Source organism: Hemiscyllium ocellatum, chromosome 5, assembly GCF_020745735.1.
Source record: "Hemiscyllium ocellatum isolate sHemOce1 chromosome 5, sHemOce1.pat.X.cur, whole genome shotgun sequence".
NCBI classification, from domain to species: Eukaryota; Metazoa; Chordata; class Chondrichthyes; order Orectolobiformes; family Hemiscylliidae; genus Hemiscyllium; species Hemiscyllium ocellatum.
The window spans coordinates 25484094-25507563 of record NC_083405.1 but is presented as its reverse complement, the minus strand read 5'-3'; the positions used below and the strand labels follow the sequence as shown (position 1 = coordinate 25507563).

The window sequence follows — 23470 nt, the reverse complement described above, 5'->3', positions numbered from 1 at the left end:
GCCCTTCGGTCCAACAAGTCCACACCGACCCGCCGAAACACAACCCACCCATACCCCTACATTTACCCCTTACCTAACACTACGGGCAATTTAGCATGGCCAATTCACCTGACCCGCACATCTTTGTGACTGTGGGAGGAAACCGGAGCACCCGGAGGAAACCCACGCAGACACGGGGAGAACGTGCAAGCTCCACACAGCCTGAGTCGGGAATTGAACCCGGGTCTCAGGCGCTGTGAGGCAGCAGTGCTAACCACTGTGCCACCGTGCCGCCCACAAGGAGTCAAGGAGTCTATAGTTGTAGAACTTTGTGCTATAGCACAACGTGGCAATAGAGCAAAGGGAGAAGAGAGTTGATTAAAGATTTTGACCAAATCCCATTTTAAGAGTGTACTGCTCTTTCCACTTTGGCCCAAGCAGCATCTGTGGTGGCTATACTTGGACTCTGCCACTTCCCCAGCATGGTAAAGATGGGGCTGGCCATGATTATTAATGTCACTCTAGTCCTCAATTGCTATTCCAGAGAATCCTTTTCAGCTGGAACCAGTGACATCGCCAAAATGTTTTAATTTGCCATTTGTTGCGTCTGGAAGGTCACCATTGATCATGAAACGATACTTCATTGTCTTCTCTCCAAGCTGGAGCATGGTTAAGTGGCTTTACCATCAGTTATGCACATTACTCTGTGGGGCACTACAGATATGGTGCAAATAACGTGGACGGTTTTGTCCGAGATCGAAGTTTTTGAATGGTTTGAGCAGCACTTGTCCAGACGTGCAGCTGATTCTGTGCTGGATCTGTTTTCCAAAAGGTGATCCTTGAGATAAGTAGCTACTGGTATATTGAAAATGTTCATCAAATTCTAAAGTCTCCCAGCAAAGCAATATCTGGACATGTAGGTGTTTGAACTGAGGATGACTGATGGATGATTTTGGTTTTGCTGATGTAAGTTACTCATAAGCAGATGAAGAAGACTAACCGAGGAAGATTATGATTGAAAATGCTAATTTGTATTTCTGCTGCTAAATAGTGTTCAACTTCTACCTTTGTTCAAAAACTATGGATGTTTCTTTTTTTTTGACAGCAGTTCTCAAGAGTGATAATGATTTGCATGTCCATTTTACATTACTTAATTTTAAACTTCCATTGAGGTCAATAGGCATTGTTCAAAGGGCTGCTAAATAGCTATCGGCAATTATTGCCTGAGACAAATTTTGCCCTCTAACTTGCTGATTATCTTCTCCATACTCATTTTCCTTTGTTGCCATTGACTTGTTCCAAAGCTAGCTCAGTACGTCTCAGCACTGAAACCACTATGTAAAGTCTATTTTTATTGAAGGAATAGAAGTTTGTGCAGGCAGCATATATGTTCAATGTCTGTAAATGCAGTAACTGGGAGAGCATTGATTTTTATGTTGCTGTAAATTGAACTTTCCATGTCTGTTCATAGTGTCAGCTTTGACTAACAAAATGTCTTTTGCAGGCTTAAACAAAGCTTTGATACTTGCAATTGTCACCCTTGTTTGCGTACCCTCCACGGTCTCAACCCTACCTATCTCTTCAACCTCCTTGAGCACTTTTGATATTTCTGTGCTGTCCGTCCCCGATTTGAATTGCTCCACCATTGTTTGTCGTGTCTTTGGCTAATTAGACTTTGGAATTCCTTCATTCAACTTTTCCATCTCATTTTTCTCCTTTTAAGGTAAACCTATCACTTTGACCTAATAACCCATGTGATTTTACGTCAAACTTTGTAGTATTTCTGAGAAGTAACTTGTGTGGTGTTGCGTACACATTATAAATGCAAATTGCTTTAAGTGCTGGAAGTGTTTACTGTATAAAATTAGAACTTAGAACAGTGCAGCACAAGTACGGGGTCAAGATTGGAGTCGTGTTGGAAAAGTACAGCAGGTCAGACAGCGTCCGAGGGGCAGGGAAAATGATGTTTCAGGCAAAAGCCCTTCATCAGGAATGTTTCCTGATGTAGGGCTTTTGTCTGGAACATTGTTTTCCTGCTCCTCGGATGCTTCCATGACTTGCTGTGCTTTTCCAGCAGCACTCTAATTTTAACTCTGATCTCCAGCAAGTGCAGTACTCACTTTCACCTCACACAGGTACAGGCCCCTCGGCCCATGATGTTGTACCAAACATGGTGCCAAATTAAACTAATTCCTTCTGCCTGCGCTTGGTATAGATCATAGAGCTAACATTCTGTTCGTGGGAATTATGCTCCAGATTCCACATGACCAGTACCTATATTGAGATCATAGTGAACCAGTAACACTTGTGCTGTTGCACGCAGGCTAAAAGCATCGCATTGTTTATGCATCCTGTTGCCTAATAGCCAAAAGCCAGCAGGACAGTTAATTGTTCAATGTGAAGGGTTACAAAATCTCAAGTTATTCTCCTCAGTGGTTTGTTTAGCCATTTTGCATTGCAGTCAGAAGTCAACCATTCTGTTAGATTGGCATCACATGGCCCAAACTGGGTAAGGATGGCAATTTTCACTCCCAAAAAGTATGAGCAGACTAGTTGGCTGATCAGAACAATATCTCAGTCATTTCTACCGTATTCTATAATTTAATCCTGCAGCTGCTGCTTGTAGCTTCTCCTGTCAGGATATATGTCACTTGTACCATCCTCTCTCATCCAAAGTAAGTGCGGTCAGTCATCCAACTAATCCTACATCAATCCCTGTTTCTGCTGCCTCGATTTGCTTTTTTAGAAGCAATCTCTGTAGAATTTTAGCTTAAATCAAATAGCAGAAGTACTGATTTTCTTTTCTCGGATCACTTCACAACATTCTCTTTGTTCTTGATGAAACACAAGACTTTGGTATTGTTTCTGACATCTTCTGTTGTAACTTCTCCTAAAACAACTTGTTCCAAGGTGACTCCATCCACTTCAGATCTTCCTCTAGTTTATTCCAACATATTCCTTCTAACTACCATTATTTTTGTACTTCAAATGCTAATACACATCCCATATTCTGAATTTACAGATTTGGACTTGAGTAATGGTATTTTGTATGTCCTCTTCTGTTTCTGCCAGTTGTGCTGTGTTGTCAGAGGACCGTGAATTAATGTTCTGGCCTCCAATATTTATCTCTGAAGTAATCTGACTCTGAATATTTGTTCTGTGTACAGATTGAATAATCTTAGTGATAGTACACAGTGTTGTTATACTCCTTGACTTTTAAAAATATCTGATCCTCCTTCTAGCCTGGTGCTTATTGCTTTGGACTACATAAAGGCTCTGGATAAATCTCACACCTGTAGTGGGAGTGTCATGATTCAGCAACAGATCAATTAGCTTCTGATGAAACGCATAAACACTTTTTAATGGTCTGCAAAGTGTGTTTGAGAGTTTGTGTTTACTTCGAAATATGCTTTGATAATTTGTTCTTTGTTGAAAATATGTATTTTCTTGTTCTGACTGTAGGTCTAAATCTATATTACAAATTTCTGATTCAAATGTGTCTTTGCGTTCTGACTTCCATTTTAATGAGTTGACTCTTTTAAACTTATTGCTGAGAAGTGATTACACTCCACTACTTTTAAGTTTGTTCAGTAACTTCATGAAGAATTGCTGTACCAAATCACTTGGAATGTATCCTTCAGTAAATATTTAATCATATTATCACTTATGATTCTGTTTCCCCATCAGTTTTCCTTTTATGTTGTGTACAACCACTAGCTCATTTTTTATCATGTATTTTACTGTGCATGAAATAGCTGCAGAGGCACTTGCAGAGCAGAATGCATGATCAGAAGTCAACTGAGTTTGTAGATTAATAAATTATCAGAAGGGACTAAAATGTGCAGCTCTCTGTAGCCTACTGTGAAATGTTCGTATTTCAAAAAATATCTTGAATGCTTTGATATTTTTCTTGAGCAGGATAGCTGGGAGATTGTGGAAGGACTTCGAGATAGTATGAGTTACATCCAAGAACCTCAGAAGCAAGAAGGCTACTTGCTGAAGAAGAGAAAGTGGCCCCTCAAAGGCTGGCATAAGGTATGCTTTGTGTATAATTGCGCACTACTGTGGTAAGGCAATTGAACTCATAAAAATATAAGTTCTAAAAATAAGCACTGATATGTCAGTAGATTCATGAGTGTATTGTATTTGCGTATTTCTGTGTATTACTTGTATATAGTACATGTACGTCTGCATTTCTGTGTTATGAGCAATACATTGTCTGTTTTAGGTAGGAACTGACATTTGGTCCACCTAAACAAGAGACACTCAAACCAGTTTCAATTGAAGGACTACTTCCCTTTCAGCTACCCCATCCCAACGCAAATTTTTATAAAAAAATTTAAACTGTCCTATATAACACTGAATTATAGAATCCCTACAGTGCGGTATGGGGCCATTTAGCCCAGAAAGTCTGCACCGACACACTGAATAGCATCTCACACTATCCCCTTGACCTCTTATTTACCGTGGCTAATCCATCTAAATTGCACATCTCTGGACATTACAGACAATTTAGATTAGATTACTTACAGTGTGGAAACAGGCCCTTCGGCCCAACAAGTCCACACCGACCCGCCGAAGCGCAACCCACCCATACATTTACCCTTACCTAACACTACGGGCAATTTAGCATGGCCAATTCACCTGACCCGCACATCTTTAGACTGTGGGAGGAAACCGGAGCACCCGGAGGAAACCCACGCATACACGGGGAGAACGTGCAAACTCCACACAGTCTGTCGCATGAGGCGGGAATTGAACCCGGGTCTCTGGCGCTGTGAGGCAGCAGTGCTAACCACTGTGCCACAGTGCCGCCCAATTTAGTGTGACCAATCCACTAAACTACACAACTTTGGGCTGTGGGAAGAATCCGAAGCATCCAGTGGAAACGCATGTGGAACGGGGAGTACATGTAAACTCCACACAGTCAACCAAGGCTGGAACTGAACCCTGGTTCCTGGTGCTGTGAGGCAGCAATGCTTGCCACTGAGCTACCATGCAAGTGTGCCATGATATACAAGTGCTTCGTGTAAAATATGCCTTTAGGGTTGCAGATATTAACTTGCACTGAATCTGTAATTAAAAGTGGAATTGGTATGATGATCATCATGCTGCTATTCAAAGTCCTCTGTGCTTTCCATCTAACTGATGGAGCTAACTTAGGCTGTGCTGCACGTGTAGTGTATCTTTTTGCTCCTGCCTCACACACCATGGGGTGGCACAGTGACTCAGTGGTTAGCACTGCTGCCTCATAGCGCCAGGGACCCAGGTTCAATTCCAGCATCTCCAGTCTGTGTGGAGTTTGCACATTCTCCCTATGTCTGCGTGGGTTTCTTCCAGATGCTCCGGTTTCCTTCCACAGTCCAAAGGTGTGCAGGTTAGGTGAATTGGCCAAGCTAAATTGCTCATAGTGTTCAGGGATGTGAGGTTAGTTGCATTAATCAGGGGTATATGGAGAGTAATGGGGATTGGAATACTCTTTAGAAGGTCAGTGTGGACTTCTTGGGCTGATGGGCTTGTTTCCACGCTGTTGGAATTCTAAGAACTTAAGTCTGCCTGTTCCCCTATTCACTTGGCCACTTACAAGGCCAGCTGTCTTCAGTAAGGACTAGAGAACCACATGGCAATTCTTTGCACATCCCTTTGGGTGTGGAGACTCCAGTGTGTAAGCTGCGATATAACTGATCCATATTATTGTGTTGGTGCACTTCTAATAATCATGAAGCACAATTGTTAACACAGACGCTGCAGTTCCTTTTTGAAACTCATTCTGGTTTCTTACGACACTGCCCATATTGCTACACTTTAAGTGTAGAAGTTCCTCCTGAGTTTCCAATTTTCTTATGTAAATTTGAGCCCTGATGCCTTTTGTACATAGCATACTTGGGAGCAATTTTCTTAACTTCTGTATATTGAAATTCAGAATTTGATATTTGTCCAATTTGAGATCATCGTCTACAAATTTCTGTAATACTTGTCTCTAAATTTCCATAAATCTTGTGTAAAGCAGTAGAGTCATCTCTGAACTTTGTGAGACTTAATTGACAGCTTCTGTCAACCAGATAGCTGTCTAGACATTCAGTTTATATTGTCCGACTATTGCACATCTATTATTTCTCTTCTACCTACCAGCTGTGTCATCTTCTCGGAGAAATTTTAATTAAATGAATCAAAAGACAAATTGCTGCAGAAACTAGGCAGATCTGGCAGCCTCTGTAGATAGAGAAATACAGAAGCTATTAGGACAGATCATCAAAAACTTGATAAAGAAGTAGATTTTAAGGAACGTCTTCGGGTGGGGGTGGGGGAGAGGTAATGAGATAGTAAGGTGGAGAGATTGGGAGGGAAATTCAACGCACAGGGCTTGACCATATGAAAGCACTGCTGCTTGAGAGTTCAGCATTGGGCTGTAGATACTTTGGAGCATTAAAAGGATAGAGGAGATGAATAGGGAGTAGCTGAGGCTATGATGGTATTTGAACACAAGGATGAGGGAATTTAAAATTGGGGCACTGCTTATCTGGAAGGGAATGCAACTTAGTGAGCACAGGTGAAGGGAAATGAATCTTGGTGTGAGTTCAGGGTTTTGGATGAGAGCTTAAGGAGCCAATGAGTTGGGACAGGAGCGATAGTGGGAGAGAAGCAGCTTGTGAATGAAGCAGCGACTAGTTTAGTGGCAGCTGCAAGCAAGGTGCCAGGCTGCAGGAAGTAGAGCCGAAAGAGGGCAGGAGACCGTCAATCAGCAGACTCAGCAATGTCATGGAGCTGGAAATGGATGATTTCCGGGATAGAGCAGCTGATACATAATTGGAAGTTAATTCCAAATTTGCAAACAGATTACTGAGCTGGGTTTTCCAATAGATTTGGGGATCCCAACATCATGATTAAATGGGAGTCTCAATGAAGAGTCAGATTATATTCCCTTGATGTTTTCTTGAAGGCTACCTTGTAAATTTCAGGAGCTACTTTTTCGTCCTCAAGCTCTTTTATTTGATAACAAAGGAGTGGCAGATGGAGGTTAGTTTTAGATAAATGTGAGGTGCTGCATTTTGGAAAGGTAAATCAGAGCAGGATTTATATACTAACGGTAAGGGCTTAGAGTGTTGCTGAAACAAAGAGAGCAGGTTCATAGCTCCATGAAAGTGGAGTCGCAGGTAGGGTAGGATAGTGAAGGTTGTGTTTGGTATGCTTTCCTTTGAGTCAGAGCATTGAATATCAGAGTTGGGAGGTCATGTTGCAGTTGTACAGGACATTGGTTAGGCCACTTTTGGAATACTGCGTGCAATTCTGGTCTCCTTTCTATCGGAAGGATGTTGTGAAACTTGAAAGGGTTCAGAAAACACACAAGGATGTTGCCAGGTTAGAGGGTTTGGGCTACAGGGAGAGGTTGAATAAACTGGGGCTGTTTTCCCTGGAGCACCCCCAGGCTGAGGGGTGACCATACAGAGATTTATAAAATGATGAGCATGGATAGAGTAAATAGACACAGTATTTTCCCTGGGGTGGGAGGAGTCCAGAAGTAGAGGGCAAATGAGCTGCCAGAGGAAATGATGGAGGCTGGGACAATTACAACATTTAAAAGGCATCTGGATGGGTGTATGAAATAGGACGGGTTTAGAATGATATGGGCCTAGTGCTGGCAAATGGGACTAGATTTATTTCGGGTATGTGGTCTGCATGGATGAGTTGGACCAAAGATGGTCTACATCTCTGACTCTCTATAACAGTCCTACGTTTAAATCCATGTTGAGCAACTGTTATGAGATCATACTTCTTAGAATGCTTCCTTGTATTTTGCTTGATACATCCTGTATAGTGAATGTAAGGCTAACCAATCTTTAGTTTACTTGTGTATCCCCCCATTGTTTTTTTTTAATACTGTTCAATACCCCACTTGACTTGTTTTCAGTCACTTCTGAAAAGATATGCATGGGCTGAATTGTTTGACATACTTCAAAACCTTGGCGTTAAACCTGTCGACCAGGAGCCTTGTTTAGCTTGAGCTTGAACAACCTCTTCAAATTAACTAATTTATGATTTCAGTTTTAGCCGTTGAGCACTCCAGCAATGTTTCTGAAGTAATTTCTTTTATCTACAATCATCACTTCCTCATTCTCTATTTTTAGCAAGCTAAGATCTGTTCGCACACCCTTCAGCCACTCCAAATGATGCTCTAGTGTTCTGCTTTGTTTCTGACTATGCTTGTTTTTCAATTCTCCAACCTATCTTTCCAGATCTCAGTTACCTCTTCTGTCCATGATTATTCAACTGCTTTGGCATGGATTCTGTAGTAATAATGACAGGAAACTGTCAACATCTGTCAATACTTGTCTGAAACTGACAGCAATTTCTGGGGTCAGCTTGTGCATTGTTAAATGAGAAAATCAAGTTGCTGTCAGTGATGGTGTGCTCCTCCACAGAATGTGATGTTGAACTCTGTGGATAATAATCAATTCGAGTTCACTGATGTTACAAGAACCTCAATCCAAACTCAGTCTCTCTCTCTCTCTCTCTCTCTCTCTCTCTCTCTCTCTCTCTCTCTCTCTCTCTCTCGTACTCTCACAATTGTAACTGCAACATGAATGTTATGCCTTTATTAAAGAGGACCTTTTACCAGCATGCCAATTCATAGCTACAGATAATGTTTATTTCTTGATAAATCATAAAAGCATTATAAAAATGTGTATTAATATATTTCTACTGCTACTGCGCAATTCTTAAACTTCTGCTTTCTGTAAAACTTATGAAAGTTGAAGAATATTCATAATATTTATTGTCTGTGAATATACTTAAATATGCAGCGTTGATTGCCCTAACTCTTCTGGAATATTTGGAGATCCTGTATACTTCATACCAATGTAATGTTGGGAATGCTGCGATTCATGCCAAAGAGATTACTGACTTTTAGGGCAGCTTTGTTCAAATCAGTGTTGAGCACACCCTTCATTGGCTGACCACAAATTTCAGGCCATTTCTGTAAGTGATTTGCTAACACCAGCAATCTGCTGATGATTTCTGACTGCTCATGCTTCCCTTTCATTTATTTCATTCTGTTTACATGCAATAAAATAGGATAATATTTTTAAAATTCTGGAAGAAACTTAGACACATTTAAAATATTATCATCAACACTTTTACTCAAATCTTTTAATTTTTAAATATTTATTTGTGCTTTGAAATTCTTTGAAAACCATCCCACTTTATTTCCTGGGGATCATGTTCCTTTTTACCATTCATATGCATTCTCAACTCAAAAAATGAGGCCTTTTTCTATCTATTATAATGGAAACCAGGACTTTGCCTTTGCTGCACACACTTCTTTTTTTTCCTTAAATCCCACCTTCCAGATTGCAAACATCCTGACCCATATCCCTATTTTTTAAAGTCAAAAGTTCTGTTTTGTTTTCTCATCTTGCCCTGCTAGTTTCAAAGAAGTCTGTTCCAACAGTCCTTCAGAATTGTATTGTTTATGTTATGGCACGGGGTAAACCCTCCTGCTTCATTTAAAATGAGGAACACACAAAAGGTTTACCCCTTACAGTAATCTGTTTAAAAAAAAATCAGAATGGCCAAGACCTATTTAAAGTAAAAATGATTAACTTTATTTCTTAAAGTATAACAGAGAATAACAAACAACTGTTTACCATTCCTTCCTGTAACCTATCTGTTACCTTCCTTTCTATAATGCTAGTCCGATAAAACTCCCAGTTAAGATTTACAAAACCACACTTCCTTCTGTCAAGACCAGGCAGCTTTTGTGCTTTTATTCAGATCTTCCTGTGTCTTCTTTTCTTCTTAGGAATTTCTGCATCACAGGTTACTAATGGAGAAGGTACTTTTAAGAGAGCTATTTTTCAAAAAGTTTATTTACAGGCTGGGCTTGGTAGTTCTCCTCTCAACTGTTTAATTTTCCCCGATCTTATACTCCAGGGCATCAGATTATGTCATTGGCTTTTAAGATTGTCAGTATACTCAATTCAAACTGGATTGGAGTTTGATATTTTTTGGGATATATTTTAGACTGATTGGCCGAATTCAAGTTTGTTCTTATCTCCAGGCAATGAGCTAATCGAGCTGTTCGACCAAGTGTTACATTGTTGCCTTATTGAGAACACTTGGTGCTGTGTCCGCTAGTTCTGCTGGTTTTAACTCTCTTAAAGTATACCTGTAGCTTCATTTCAGTTAATATTGCCTCTTATTAAGTGATTCACTCATGCTCTCCTGCAATAAAGATCAACTGCAAAGTGTTTGCCTATTTCAGTCAACTCCTGAGGTCCTATTATCATCTTCACTGTTTATTATATTTAGTTGGAATAGTTTTGCCACTGTTTTTAACGTAGATCTAATATTGCAAATTTTATGATTTAATTACCCGTCTGTAGGCACTAATCCCTCATAAGTCCACTAATTTCCCTCTTCAATAGAATATTCCTGTTGCATTCCTCAGTTGATATAAGAAATGGTGCATGATTTCAGTAAAACAATGTTAAACTTCTTTTTCAAAAAAAAAATTAACATCAGGTTGGTCAGACATGACCTCCCCTTAACAAAATAATGGTGACTGATCTTGTTTAATTCCTGACTCTCCTAAGTGTAGCTTATGGAGCAGAGGAGACTTGGGGCCCATGATTAAGATGTAAAAAGTTATGAAGGATATAGGGTAGACAGGAAGGAACATTTCCCATTGATGGAAGGACCACAAACCTGGGGGCACAGATGTAAAGTAGAGGGGTGGAGGTTTAGAGGAAATGTGAGGAAAAATCTTTCTCACTGAGATTAGTGATTACGTGGAGCTCGTGCCTGGAAGGGAGTTAGAGGCAGAAACTTCCTCAACACTTGCAGTTGCGACGTATGCCAGACTATAGACCAAGTGATAAAAAATGGGATTAGTATAAATATGTTGTCTTTGATTATGTAGATTTGATGGTCTGAAGGGCCTTTTTCAATACTGTAAACCTCAATGACCATTGTACTCAAAATAATGGTTAGTTGTGACTCTCTATTTCCAGTACAGGTGCAAAGTTTGCTTAAGACTCCATAAATTGCATGCTGCTTTAAGAATAATGGTTAACATCAGATATACATATGGGTTTAGATTTTATGTATGGTTTGTACTGGAGTGAGAGCTAATCTAATTATCTGCAGGGTCTTTTTGTTAATACTTTGTAGGTACGAAACCAAGATTGTTATGGAGTTATTCTAGTATACAAACCGTTTTCTGACTTGGATAAGTCTTGAGTAAATATTCTCGTTTTCACTTCCAGCGATACTTCTCTTTAGATAAAGGGATCATGAAGTACTCAAAATCTCGTTCTGATGTAAGTATAAAATGAAATCACATTTGAAGACTTTTTTTGTAATGCTGTTCTAGTTGTAAACTGTATAGGGATATCAGTGCATTTACTAGATTTTGTTTGAGTAACAACAATAAAATTTTATATTCCTCTTTCTGATTGTGGCTCAGAATTTGCAACTCTGGATATTCGGACTGAATTCTTAACATAAATAGAATTAACTGGTTGCCTTATATACTTTGTTTATTTTCTGCCCTCTTCAAGCTTGAGTTCAAAAGAAGTAGAAAAGTTTTTAAACTTACACCAACTACTCTTCATCCATAACTCGTGTGTTTTGTTGACCTGCACTGAAGCTTGAGCCACCTGACTTTAAAAAGTGTGATTCCTGTATTCAAATCTTCCCGTGCTTCAGAAATCTTGTATTGCTTTTTTTTAAAAAGTGATACTCGGGTTCTGTACAACTGTGTCCTTCGCCCTTATTTTAATCTCATTGAACTCCTCTGATATCTCGGTGCATCCAACTCCATACTCTAAGCTTCTTCGCCTCAGATCACTGCGACTTAAAAACCTTCCTGAATTGACTTTAGAAATGGTCTTTGTTTCTCTAAGGGTACCTTAGCACGAAAAATATGTTCTATAAATTGTTAATTAATATTTGGAATCGTTTGATCACTTCAAATGGGGATCTGCTAATTCTGTACCTGCATCTCAGGGTGAGGTTTGAAATAATGTTGTTTTTATTCAGATTGAGAAAGGAAAACTTCATGGATGCATTGATGTTGGCCTGTCTGTGATGTCAATAAAGAAAAAAGCAAAATGCATTGATATAGATACAGAAGAGCATATATATCATTTGAAGGTACTCAATACTTTTTTCCTAAAGTTATACTTGCTACTTTTTTTTTATTCTGATGGCTCACACTTTTTAATAAATTTTGCGTCTTTAGGTGAAATTCCAAGAGTCCTTTGATGACTGGGTAGCAAAGTTACGTCATCACAGACTGTACCGCCAAAATGAAATTGCCAAGTTCCCACATGATATGTCTAATCACTACTTCACAATCTCATCTACTGCAGACTCCCCACCCAGCACTATGGACTCCCCTTCTTTTAGAAAGGTAATCTAATAATTAAAATTTGTTTTTCTCAAATGTAAGAAGTGGAAATTTAATCTAGAGTTTCATGAGAAAATACTGTATGTGACTTTTTGTTGGATCCTGTGAGTGATTTTGAAATTGTTATAATCTAATTATTTTCATTCCTTTTCACTTGGTGTTCCATTCAACGGATTAGCTGAGAATTGACTGAACTTAACCATGCAGCTAGAATCAAAAGTTTTGCTCCTTGGTTGTAAATTTACATTTGGTTGTACAAATTCCAAAGTCCTAGGTTCAATGTTAAGGCCTTGCTGTTTTATGCTATGACGCAGTTTGGCCTTGTGGATGTGTGCCAAGCTTCTAGGAATTCGCAGGCTGTCCTCTGTTTGGCTTGCCTTATTATAGTTGTGTTGTCCCAGTTGGATATGTGGTCCTTTATATGCTATCTGGCCTTTACCTAATATTTGAGTGGCTTCCTGTCACCACAGACTTAGATATTTACTGCAATGTCCCTTTGAAAGTCCCTGATAACTCCCAGAGTTTGATCCCGCACAGGAGGAATGATTTCCTCCGTGTTTGGCTTACTGAAACTGCAAATACGTTAATTTTTACAATTATTGATTTTATTGTATACTGTAAACAAACATCCATCTGATTCCGATTTACCACACTTGTTCAGTTACTGAATAAATCCTCGTCTATGTTGCGCACAATTGAGAAGAAACACTAAGATAGCAAGTGTGCAGAATGCACTCTGAATCCGGGCCTTAAATATAAATTGTCCTTGAGTGACTCAGAAGCATGATCACTGATTAAGCCCTGAATGATGTATCCGCCAAATTCCAACTGCAGCAAGTATGAGTTCAGGAGTTGGGGTCAAACATGAGTGCAGTGGCCAGGACTAAGGAGAAAGTGCAGGGGAAGCTGAAAGGTCTGAGGGTGGATAAATAACATGGAGCAGATGGGCTACACCCCAGGGTTTTGATGGTTATAGCTGAAGATAGTGTGGAGGCATTGGTGGTAACTTTCAGGAAGGGTTGCAGTGGACTGGAAAATGGCTAATGTAACAGCCCGCATTTAAGAAGGGATGAGGCAGAAGATGGGAAAGTATAGTTTGGTTAGCCCGATCTTGATTGTTGGTGAGATTTTAGAGTCCATTATTAGGGATGAGATGCAGAGTACTTGGTAAAGTGTATGGTACAATCGGGCTGAGTCAGCGTGGCTTTGTCAAGGAGCCCTTCCCAGCTACCTTCCCCCCCCCCCACCCCCCCACCCCCCAAGCCCAACCTGTACCCCCAAATTTATCTCTCAATCCCTCTTCCCTCTCCATATTACTGATGAAGGGCTTATGCCCGAAACATAGACTCTCCTGCTCCTTGGATGTTGCCTGACCTGCTGTGCTATTCCAGTGCCACCCTTTTCGACTCTGACTCTCCAACGTCTACAGTCCTCACTTTCTCCTATGTTATATGGTCTTATAGTAAGAGAACTAACAGGAGGGAAAACTCTATTTTATGTCAATTTGCATCTTCAACCATCTTCAGCCCAATAGATCATTCATGTCTGCCTTCTCATGAGGCTCCTACCATCACTTGCCAGCCTTGAGTGAGTTTGAGTCACTCCATATGGGTATCAAACAATGGGTGAATGCAGTAGATACGTCAAGATATTGGGCCGTAATGACATCCCAGCAATAGTTCTCCAGAACTAGTGGTGCCCTTTGTGAAATATCCCAGTGTGGTTATGACACTTGTATCCACCCAACAATCTGGGAATTTATCCAGGTATGTCCTGTCTACAAAAATCAAGTCTGACCAGTTACGCGTAATTGTTTATTCTTGATCATCTGGAAATTTATGAAAAATGCCATTGATAGTGCTGTCATATGGCACTTAGTCAACAACATCCTGTACACTGATGTCTAGTTTGCATTCTGCTCCAGTATTTGACTCCCAACCTCTCAACACTCTCGGCTCAAACATGGAAAAAAGGATAAGTGAGAGGGAGGAAAACTATCCTTGATATGAGGGCACAATTTGACCAAGTATAGTATTGAGGAGAAGAAAGGAAGATTGTTGGAAATCCATCAGCTCAGTTGCAGGATATAGCTACAGGAATTTCTCTGGGTAATGTACTAGATTGTTTCCTCTTTTCAATTACTTTATCAATGATCGTCTCTTCATCACTTCTTCAGAAGTGTGGATGTTCGCTGATGATTGCAGAACGTTCAGCACTATTCAGACCATCTCGGGTCTTGAAACTATTCGTGCCCCCATGTGGATACACTTGGGCAACTTTCAGGCTTGCACGGGTGAATGCCGATTAGTGGATGCAGGTGGTATCACATAAATGCCAGACGATATTGAACTCCAGGAATTGAGAATCTAACAATCTGCCTTCAAGTTCAACTGCACTATCATCCCCCACTATCAACATTGTAGGGCTTCCAATTTACTGGAAGCTGAACTGGGCCAACCATATAAATATTGTGGTTACAACAGCAAGTTAGAGGTTGAGAATTCTGCTGTGAGTAACTTAACTCGTGACTCCCAAAAGCCTGTTCACTATTATAAAGCATAAATTAAGGGTGTGGTGGAATACTCTCCATTTGCCTGAATGATTACAGCTTCAACAATACTCGAGAAACTTGGCACCATCTAAAGCACAGTGGTATGCTTGATGGGGCCCATCTGCATTCACTGCTCATTTCCATCACCACTGAGGCACAGTGGCAGCATTGTGCTCCATATCTACTTTCAGAAGCAGCTTTCAAATCTATACGCAGAAATAGGAGGAGACAGAGAGCATTTGGCCTGTTGAGTCTTTTCTATCATTGTATCAGGTCAAGGCTGTTTGTGTTTTTAAAATTCCATATTCTCATTTACCATTGATATACATTGGTTCCTCTGCCTAACAATAATCCATCCACCTCTGTCTTAAAAATATTCAATGGCACACCCTCCACCACCTTCTGAGGTAGAGTTTCAAAAACTCACAACACTAAAATATGTTCTTCTCCTCTCTGTTCACAAAGTGCAACACTTAATTTTAAAACAGAAAATTGAAAATAGAGCAGGAGGAAGCCTTTTTAAGTCTGCTTCACCATTCGGTACGATCTTGGCTGTGTCCTGTGTCTACTTTCTCCCCATCCCCTTTAATCCCTCTAGCTCTAAATGTATTAGGCAAGAACTTTCCAAAGTTCACTGGGGGCAGATGTTCGCAAGTAATGGGTGGCTGGAAAATGGGAAGCCATCAGAAATGTGATGAGAGTCCAAATACAGTATGACTAGAGGAATTGAAGTTTTGGTCAAGAAAAAAAGGAAGCGTATGTCAGGTACAGACAGCAGAATTTGAGTGAACCCCTGCAAGAGAGTAAAGGCTGTAGGAGTATACTTCAGAGGGAAATCAGGAGGGCAAAAAGGGGACATGAGATAGCTTTGGCAATCAGAGTTGAGGAGAATCCAAAGGGATTCTACAAATACGTGAAGGACAAAAAGGTAACCATCAAGAGAATAGGACCCTTTAAAGATCAGCAAGGCCATCTGTGGTTGGAACTAAACGAGTATTTTGCATCAGTTTTTACTGTGGTGAAGGATATGGGTAAATATAAAATTTGGGAAAGTTAAATAGCGACGTCTTGAAGCATGCCCATATTACAGAGGAGGAGGTGCTGGATGGCTTAAATTGCATAAAGGTGGATAAATCCCTGAGACTTGATCAGGTGTGCCCTAGAACTGTCAGGCAAGCGATTCCTGGGCCTCTTGCTGAGATAGCAACAAGCAAGGTGCCGGAATACTGGAAATTGGCTAATGTGATGCCACTACTTAAGAAAGATGGTAAGGAAAAGCCAGTGAACTACAGACCGGTGAGGCTGACGTCGGTGGTGAGCAAGATGTTGGAGGGAATCCTGAGGAACAGGTCTTAATTGTTTTTGGAAAGGCAAGGACTGATTACGGATAGTCACCATAGCTTTTGTGTGAGAAATTTGTATCTTGATTGAGGTTTTTGTTTTGAAGAAGTAATGAAGAGGATTGATGAGGGCAGAGTGGTGGACATGATCTATGGGGACTTCAGTAAGACATTCAACAAGGTCACTCATGGTAGATTGATTGGCAAGGTTGGATTACGTGGTATACAGAGAGAACTAGCCATTTGGATACAGAAATGGCTTGAAGGTAAAAGACAGAGTGTGGTGATAGAGGGTTACTTTTCAGACTGAGGCCTGTGACCAGTGGTGTATCATAAGGATTAGTATAGGTCTGTTGCTTTTTGTCATTTATGTAAACAACTTGAATGTGAACATAGCAGGTATGGTTACTGAATTTGCAGATGAGGTGTAGTGAATAGCAAAGAAGATTACTTCAGAGTGCAACAGGATCCTAATCAGTTGGTTAGTGGGCTGAGGAGTGGCAGATGGACTTTAATTTAGATAAATATGAGGTGCTGCAAAGTGGATCAGGGTAGGCCTAAACACTAAAGGGAAGGTGCTGGGGAGTGTTGCTGAACAAAGAGACTTTGGAGTAGCAGATTCATAGGATAATGAAGAATGTATTTGGTATGCTTGCCTTTATTGATCAATGCATTGAGTATTGGAGAAAGTGATAACTGTAGATGCTGGAGATCAGAGTCAAAAGGTGTGGTGCTGGAAAAGCTCAGCTGGTAAGGCAGCATCTGAGGAGCAGGAGAGTTGATGTCTCGAGCATAAGCTCTTCATCAGGAATGGGGGGGGGCGCCAAGGGCCAAGGGAGGCAGGTGCTCGGGAAGGAGAGATGGCTGTAATAGTGGGTCTGCTTCAGGACGTGGCTGAAGAGTTTCAGGGCAGAGGAGATGACCTAGGGGTGCAGTGAGAGAGAGCGATTCACTGAGATCCTTGTAGAGGGAGGAGGAGAATTGTTGCAAAGTGGACATCTTTGGAAGAGGCTTCCAAGAGGCCCTTGGGCCCCCATCCTCATTCCTGATGAAGAGCTTATGCTCGAAACATCGACTCTCCTGCTCCTCAGATGCTGCCTGACTGGCTGTGCTGTTCCAGCACCACATTCCTTGGCATTAAGTATAGAAGTTGTGAGGTCGTGTTGCAGCTGTACAGGACATTGGTTAGGCAACATTTGGAATGCTGCATTCAATTCTGGACTCCCTGCTTTGGAAGGATATCATGAAACTTGAAAGTGTTCAGAAAAGATTTACAAAGATGTTGCCAGGGTTAGAGAGTTTGAGTTGTAGGGAGATGTTGAATAGAATCGGGCTATTTTCCCTGGAGTGTTGGAGGCTAAAGAAGGACCATATACCAGTTTATAAAATCATGAGCATGGATAGGATAAATAGACAAGATTTTCTCCCCAGGTGAGGGAGTCCAAAACTAGAGAGCGCAGGTTTAAGGTGAGATGGGAAAGATTTAAAAGGTATCAAAGTGTCATCCTTTTCATGCAGAGGATGGTATGTGTATGGAATGAGCTGCCAGAGGAAGTGGTGGAGGCTGGTACAATTGCAACATTTGAAAGGCATCTGGATGGGTATATGGTTAGGAAGGGTTTGAAGGGATATGGGCCAAATGCTGGCAAATAGGACTAGAATAATTTAGAATATCTGGTCAGCTTGGACGAATTGGACAAAGGGTCTGTTGCCTTGCTGAATGTCTCTATTGACACTCTGACTACTATATCCAATTCCTCCTTAAAAATATGTAATGATTTGACCTCAACTGCTTTCTATGGCAGAGAATTCCACAGCCTCACCACTCTCTGGATGAGGAAATATTTCCTTATCTCAGTCATTAACAGCCTACTGTGTATCATTAAATTGGGATCCCTTAATTTGGACTGACACATTCAGGAACTTATACACTTTAATCAGATCACTCCTCACTCTTTTAAACCTCATTGGAAACAAACCTAGCCTATTTAATCTTTGTTCAGGCTGAAGGTTAACAAACTCCTCATTCCAGGCATCCATCAAGGAACATTCCTCTGAACTGCCTCCAGTGCTTTCACACCCTTGAGTAAGGAGACCAAAACTACACACAATATTTGAGATGTAGTCTTCCCAATTCCCCGTCCAACTGAAGAATTACATTCTCACCTTATGTTCAATTCCTGTCCATTAAAAAGGAATTAGCTTTCTTGATTACATTCTGCATCTGCATACTAGCATTTTGTGCATTCTCAATTTAAATAATATTCTGCCTTTTTATTTTTCTCCCAAAATAAAAATTTTGCATTTTTCCACATAATGCTCCATCTGTCAGATATTTTTCCCCCTAATCTGAACCTTCTTATAGCTGTTTGCAACTTCCTTTTGCCTTGTTCAGTATTTCAGTGTTGCTATCATGTCATCACTGTCTTCATCTAAGTTTGTGACCTTGTGTCACCTGAAAGGGCGAAGGTTACAGATATGAGAACTGTGTCTCCTTCAAACCACACACTGTCCTAATTGGAAATATGTTGCTGTTCCTGTTTGCTTTGACCTGAAGCTTGGAACTCACTCTTCTACAGTGTTGTTGGTGCTCTTAAACCAGATGTGTACAATGGTTTAAGAAGGCAGTCCGCCATCATTTACACAAACACCATAAATGAATATAAGCAAAGAAAATTAAATCCTTTGGCCTTCATTTGTGCCTTTTCTCTACATCTTATGCAAAATGTGCATTTGTTTTGTGTTGGAATTCATCTGTTGTTATAGTAATAAACAGCTCCATACAATTGCCACTGATAGCTGATCTTAGAGTAAAACAAGCCTTGGATATTTTAATATCACTGTTTGCTAATCATTTTGATGTGATGTGTTTAGAACTTCGCAACTTTTTAAAAATATGTATAAAATTTAAGGTGAATTATATGTAAGAAGAGTAGACCTATCTCAAATATTATGAGGGGGAGTTCTTGATTGGATATGGAGAGGATGTTTCCTCTTCTATAAGAATCTAGAAATGGGGTGGCACTTTTCAAAAACAAGTGTTGCATGTTCAAAACAAATATGACAATAGGAGCAATAGGAACTCTTCCTGAAAATTTGATTTTTTTTTAAAGCAGATATTGTTAGAGTCTTTGACTATTTTTGAAGCAGATACTGATAGATTCTTGGTAAGCAAGGGGTGAAAGGTTATCAGAGGTAGGCAGGAAACTGCATGGGAGGTTGTAGTCAGACCTATCATAATCTTGTAATGCAGATTGAGGGACCATACGGTCTGTCACTGCTCCTTGTTTGTCCGTTTGTATGATTTGAAGGATCGATGAAGGAAATGGCGGAGATGGAAATGAAGGAGGCAAATAATTTTCTGCCTGTATTAAATTATTGATTTGATTTCCTCATTCGTCACAATGTAACACAAGGGTAACATCTGTTATTATCTTCTGCAAGTTGACGGTAATTTACATTGTAATTTACTAAATATTTAATAAGTGACCAAATGTATGTGAAGAATGGTTGGGTTCCATCTATTTCAATGTAATTGTTTCATTATAAGGGATTAAGAGTTGATACACTTGGATAATGATTAGAAAGGTTTATGATGAGATGCTTAGTTTGATCAATCATTTCAGTAGCAAATTGGGATGTTGTGTGGAGAAATGAGTGATCTGCTGCAACAGGTCTTAGTGGGCAGATTGATGCAGTGTGTTCCATTTCACTGCTGTTGTATGACATTTTTTTGCATCAAGCGTACAGCAGTTACTAGGGATGCAACAATTTATTTCTTTTCCATTGTCTGCATAGTTATCTCTAATCTACCGTAGGTTCTGTTGTTGAATTTTTTACCTTAACTTATGCACCATCTGTGACATCTCTCTCTCTCTCTCTCTCTCTCTCTCGCACACGCACCAAAAAGGAATCCTCTTTTCCTTGTTGTGCTCTTCCTCCACCAGGTTATAACAAAGAGTTACCTCTTGTTGTTATCTTGAAGATGGCTGACTTCTGTCCCTACCTTGCTTCTTTTCTGTATGTATACTAATCTATGAACCTTGAAAATGCAGCACTTCTTGATGTACTCAGTTTCTCCAGCACATATCTTGAAGGAAGATGCATTCTTGCCTGTATCTAGCCATCACCTAACATCTGTGTTTGTACACTTTTTTTATGTTGGAACACACATCCCAAGCACTTCACAGGATTTATCAAGCAAAGTTAACACTGAGGAAATGATGAGGAATGACCTTTTCTGTGACTAATATAAAATGAACATGTTTCACAAGGTCACAGGGTTGGCTGTGAATCTGGGTGGCATTGCTTGTTTGGAAGGCAAGATTCTGGGAGTGCAGAAGATGATAAACTCTCAGGATAGACAGTGTGACAAGTTGAGATGGAGGTTGAAATTATAGAAGATATGAAATTGCCCAGTAGAATTTGAAAGACTGATCATTGAGTGTTTGTTAGTGAGCAACTTGATATGGTACTTGGAGAGAAAGGAGAGAAGGATGGTGGAAGGTGAGAAAATGCCAGTGTAATTGGAAAGGAACCAAAGCGCAGTTGTGGAGCAAAGGGCACTACCTGATGGTGATAAAGTAGTTGGTTGAGTTTTGGGCCCAGATTATTGAATATTTTTTCATTCTATTTCGACATAGCAATGCATTGTTTCTTCCAGATGGAAAGAGTACGACAATTTTTTTAAATTGTTAAATTTGGAAAAAGTGACTATTTTGTCAGTTTTATAAGAAAATATGGGAAAATTAAGAATGAAAGCTGAAAAGTAAAAGTAGAAAAAAGATGCATGTTGGCAGCAGCACTTTGCATGCTAATGTAAAAATTTACATGCGATATAGTTATCCATCGAATGAGCTTCGGATTTCAGTAGTTCCACAGTAAAACATTGCGAAGGAATGTAGTGTGCCAAGAATGAGAGGTTAAAGGAGAATAATGCATAGTAGCTCCTGTTCAAGCTATTGGCCAAGCCCAGGAAGTGTCAGAAATACTGAAAATCAAATTGAATCAAAACCTCTGACAACTGTGCACCAAATGTGTGTTTCCAAGCTAATTTTCATTTGCAAAAAGAGACAGTTATGAACAATGTTGAATCGCTGCTTTATTAAGAGTGCGTTTTGCTTCTGTCAAACCTGATGTGCTTTAATGTCCTTTTTTTTTAAAAGTTTGAGCTTTCATATTATGCAGTTACCCTTGAAGGCAAATGGTTTGCACAGAGTTTATCTTTTTTGAAATCTAATTGCTATACTATATTAATACAAAAGAAATCACTATCTTCATTTTCAAAGCAGTAATGAACTTTGATTTTCTTTTCCCAGTTGCAGAGAGGCAGCCTAACTAAGCAGATGTCATTCCACACCAGTCCGGGTTTTCCCCTGGCTTATCCCAACAGCCAGTCTAAGGTGGCAGCATGGTTGCAAAATTCTGAAGATATAGATAAATGTTCAAAAGGTAAAACCATTTCGATGGAATAGAAAAATTGACCAAAAACCTATGAAGAATGAATTGGTTAATGACTTTCATTTAAATTGCCCTTAATTTCTTTTTCCTCACTATAAACCCCCTCCCACACCCCCCAATACCCCTTTCTCCCCCTCGTAAAATTAATGTGCATAGCCACATATGCAAATTGTGCTGGTAGCAGTGGAGTGCATTCTAATCTTGTTAAAAATTCCAAAGAACTATGGAAATCAAACAAATATGGCAATTGCTGGAAAAACTCAGGTCTGGCAGCATCTGTGGAAAGAAAGCAGAGTTAACGTTTCAGGCCCAGTGAGCCTTCTTCGGAACCATTGGAGGTTATTACCTCAGGAACACTGCAGTGACTTTTGAATACAGATTGAAATGTGTCCGAGCAGCTTTTGCATTGTGGGTGGAACCTTCAGATCCTGTAAGTGGGAAGGGAACCCCCAAGTACAAGGTGAAATGGTGATATACCAGAACTGCTTCACCTTCCCATTTTTCACCAAAATTGAGGTTTGTTCGAGAAGGGGCAAGCTTGACATTCCAGCCCTGTTGTCAGGTGAGATCTGGCCTTAAGTGGTCAAGTATGGGCACTTAAGGTCTCTTTCCACCTAACGTTCAAGTATCTTGGCTCAAGATGGGTTGAGAGTTTGCTGACTTATCTCTGCAGGCAGCTTATTAGCCGGGGATAGGATCTCTTGATCTGTACTAATGTGTGCACAATTGGCGGTGTGGCTGCTGCAAGCCATCGTTTGGCCTTACTTGCAATACCTCCTCATAAATACCTTGGTTGCCTTCCAGATAGGAATCCTGGGGATGTTGTAGCAGTAGTAGCCACAACTTCTTCTGTGGCACTGTCAAATGCTAGAACTGCCAATTTCTAATTGGGTAATAACTCTTGTTGGATAGGACTAATGCTATGGACCAATTGGTTGTCTGATTCCCAGAATATCTGGGGTCTTTCACCTTTGAACAGGATGCAAAACTTTCTCCACAAGCATACACACACATGAAATTGGAGTGGACCTAGACCATCTAGCCTTTCCATCTAGCTATTCAGTAAGTTATCGGATAATCTGTTTTTAAATTTCACGTTGCCATTTACTTAGATGTGATTGGTTAATTCTTGATTACCCTTGTCTAACAAGAATCTATCCATACCTGTCTGAGTAATATTCAATGATCCTGTTGCACCACCTTCTGAGGGAGTGATTCCAAATTTGCAAAACCTTGGAGAGAGAATTTCGGCTCATCTGTCCTCAGAGTGCAGCTGCTAATTTTAAAATGCAGTCCCCCAGTTTGGGACTGACCCACAAGGTGAAATGTCCTTTCCAGATCTAACTTGTTAAGACCATTGAGAATCTTTAAACTTGAATCAAATCAACCCTCACTCTACTAAACTCCGGGTGAGATCAAGCCCAGCCTGTCCAATCTTTCCTTAATAGAAAAACCTGCTTATTCACTGTATTGATCTAGTAAATCTCGTCTGATCTACCTCCCAATGCATTTACGTTATTCCTTAAGTACATCCAAAAGTGTGCACACAATTCAATGTGGTCACAGCATGCCTTGTGGTAATTGAAATGTAACATCCTTTGCTTTTCTGTTTAATTCCTCTTATAACAATGGGTTTCTTGAGTAAGTGCTGTGCCAGCATACTAACATTTTGTGGCTCATCATTAAAATGCCTAAATCCCTCTGCATCTTGGAATTCTGTAGTTATCCATT

At 40.2% G+C, this 23470-nt stretch overlaps 1 protein-coding gene across 2 annotated transcripts in view; it reads left to right on the top strand.

The window, feature by feature from the left end:
* The window catches only part of osbpl3b (oxysterol binding protein-like 3b), a 222673-nt gene that overhangs the window by 78385 nt on the left and 120818 nt on the right, over nt 1-23470 (top strand). For both annotated transcript variants that reach the window (XM_060824591.1, XM_060824590.1), the window contains exons 3-7: nt 3898-4014; nt 11244-11297; nt 12019-12132; nt 12221-12391; nt 21598-21730. In XM_060824591.1, the coding sequence (XP_060680574.1) occupies nt 3898-4014; nt 11244-11297; nt 12019-12132; nt 12221-12391; nt 21598-21730 (589 nt within the window). The remainder of the gene's footprint in view (nt 1-3897; nt 4015-11243; nt 11298-12018; nt 12133-12220; nt 12392-21597; nt 21731-23470) is intronic.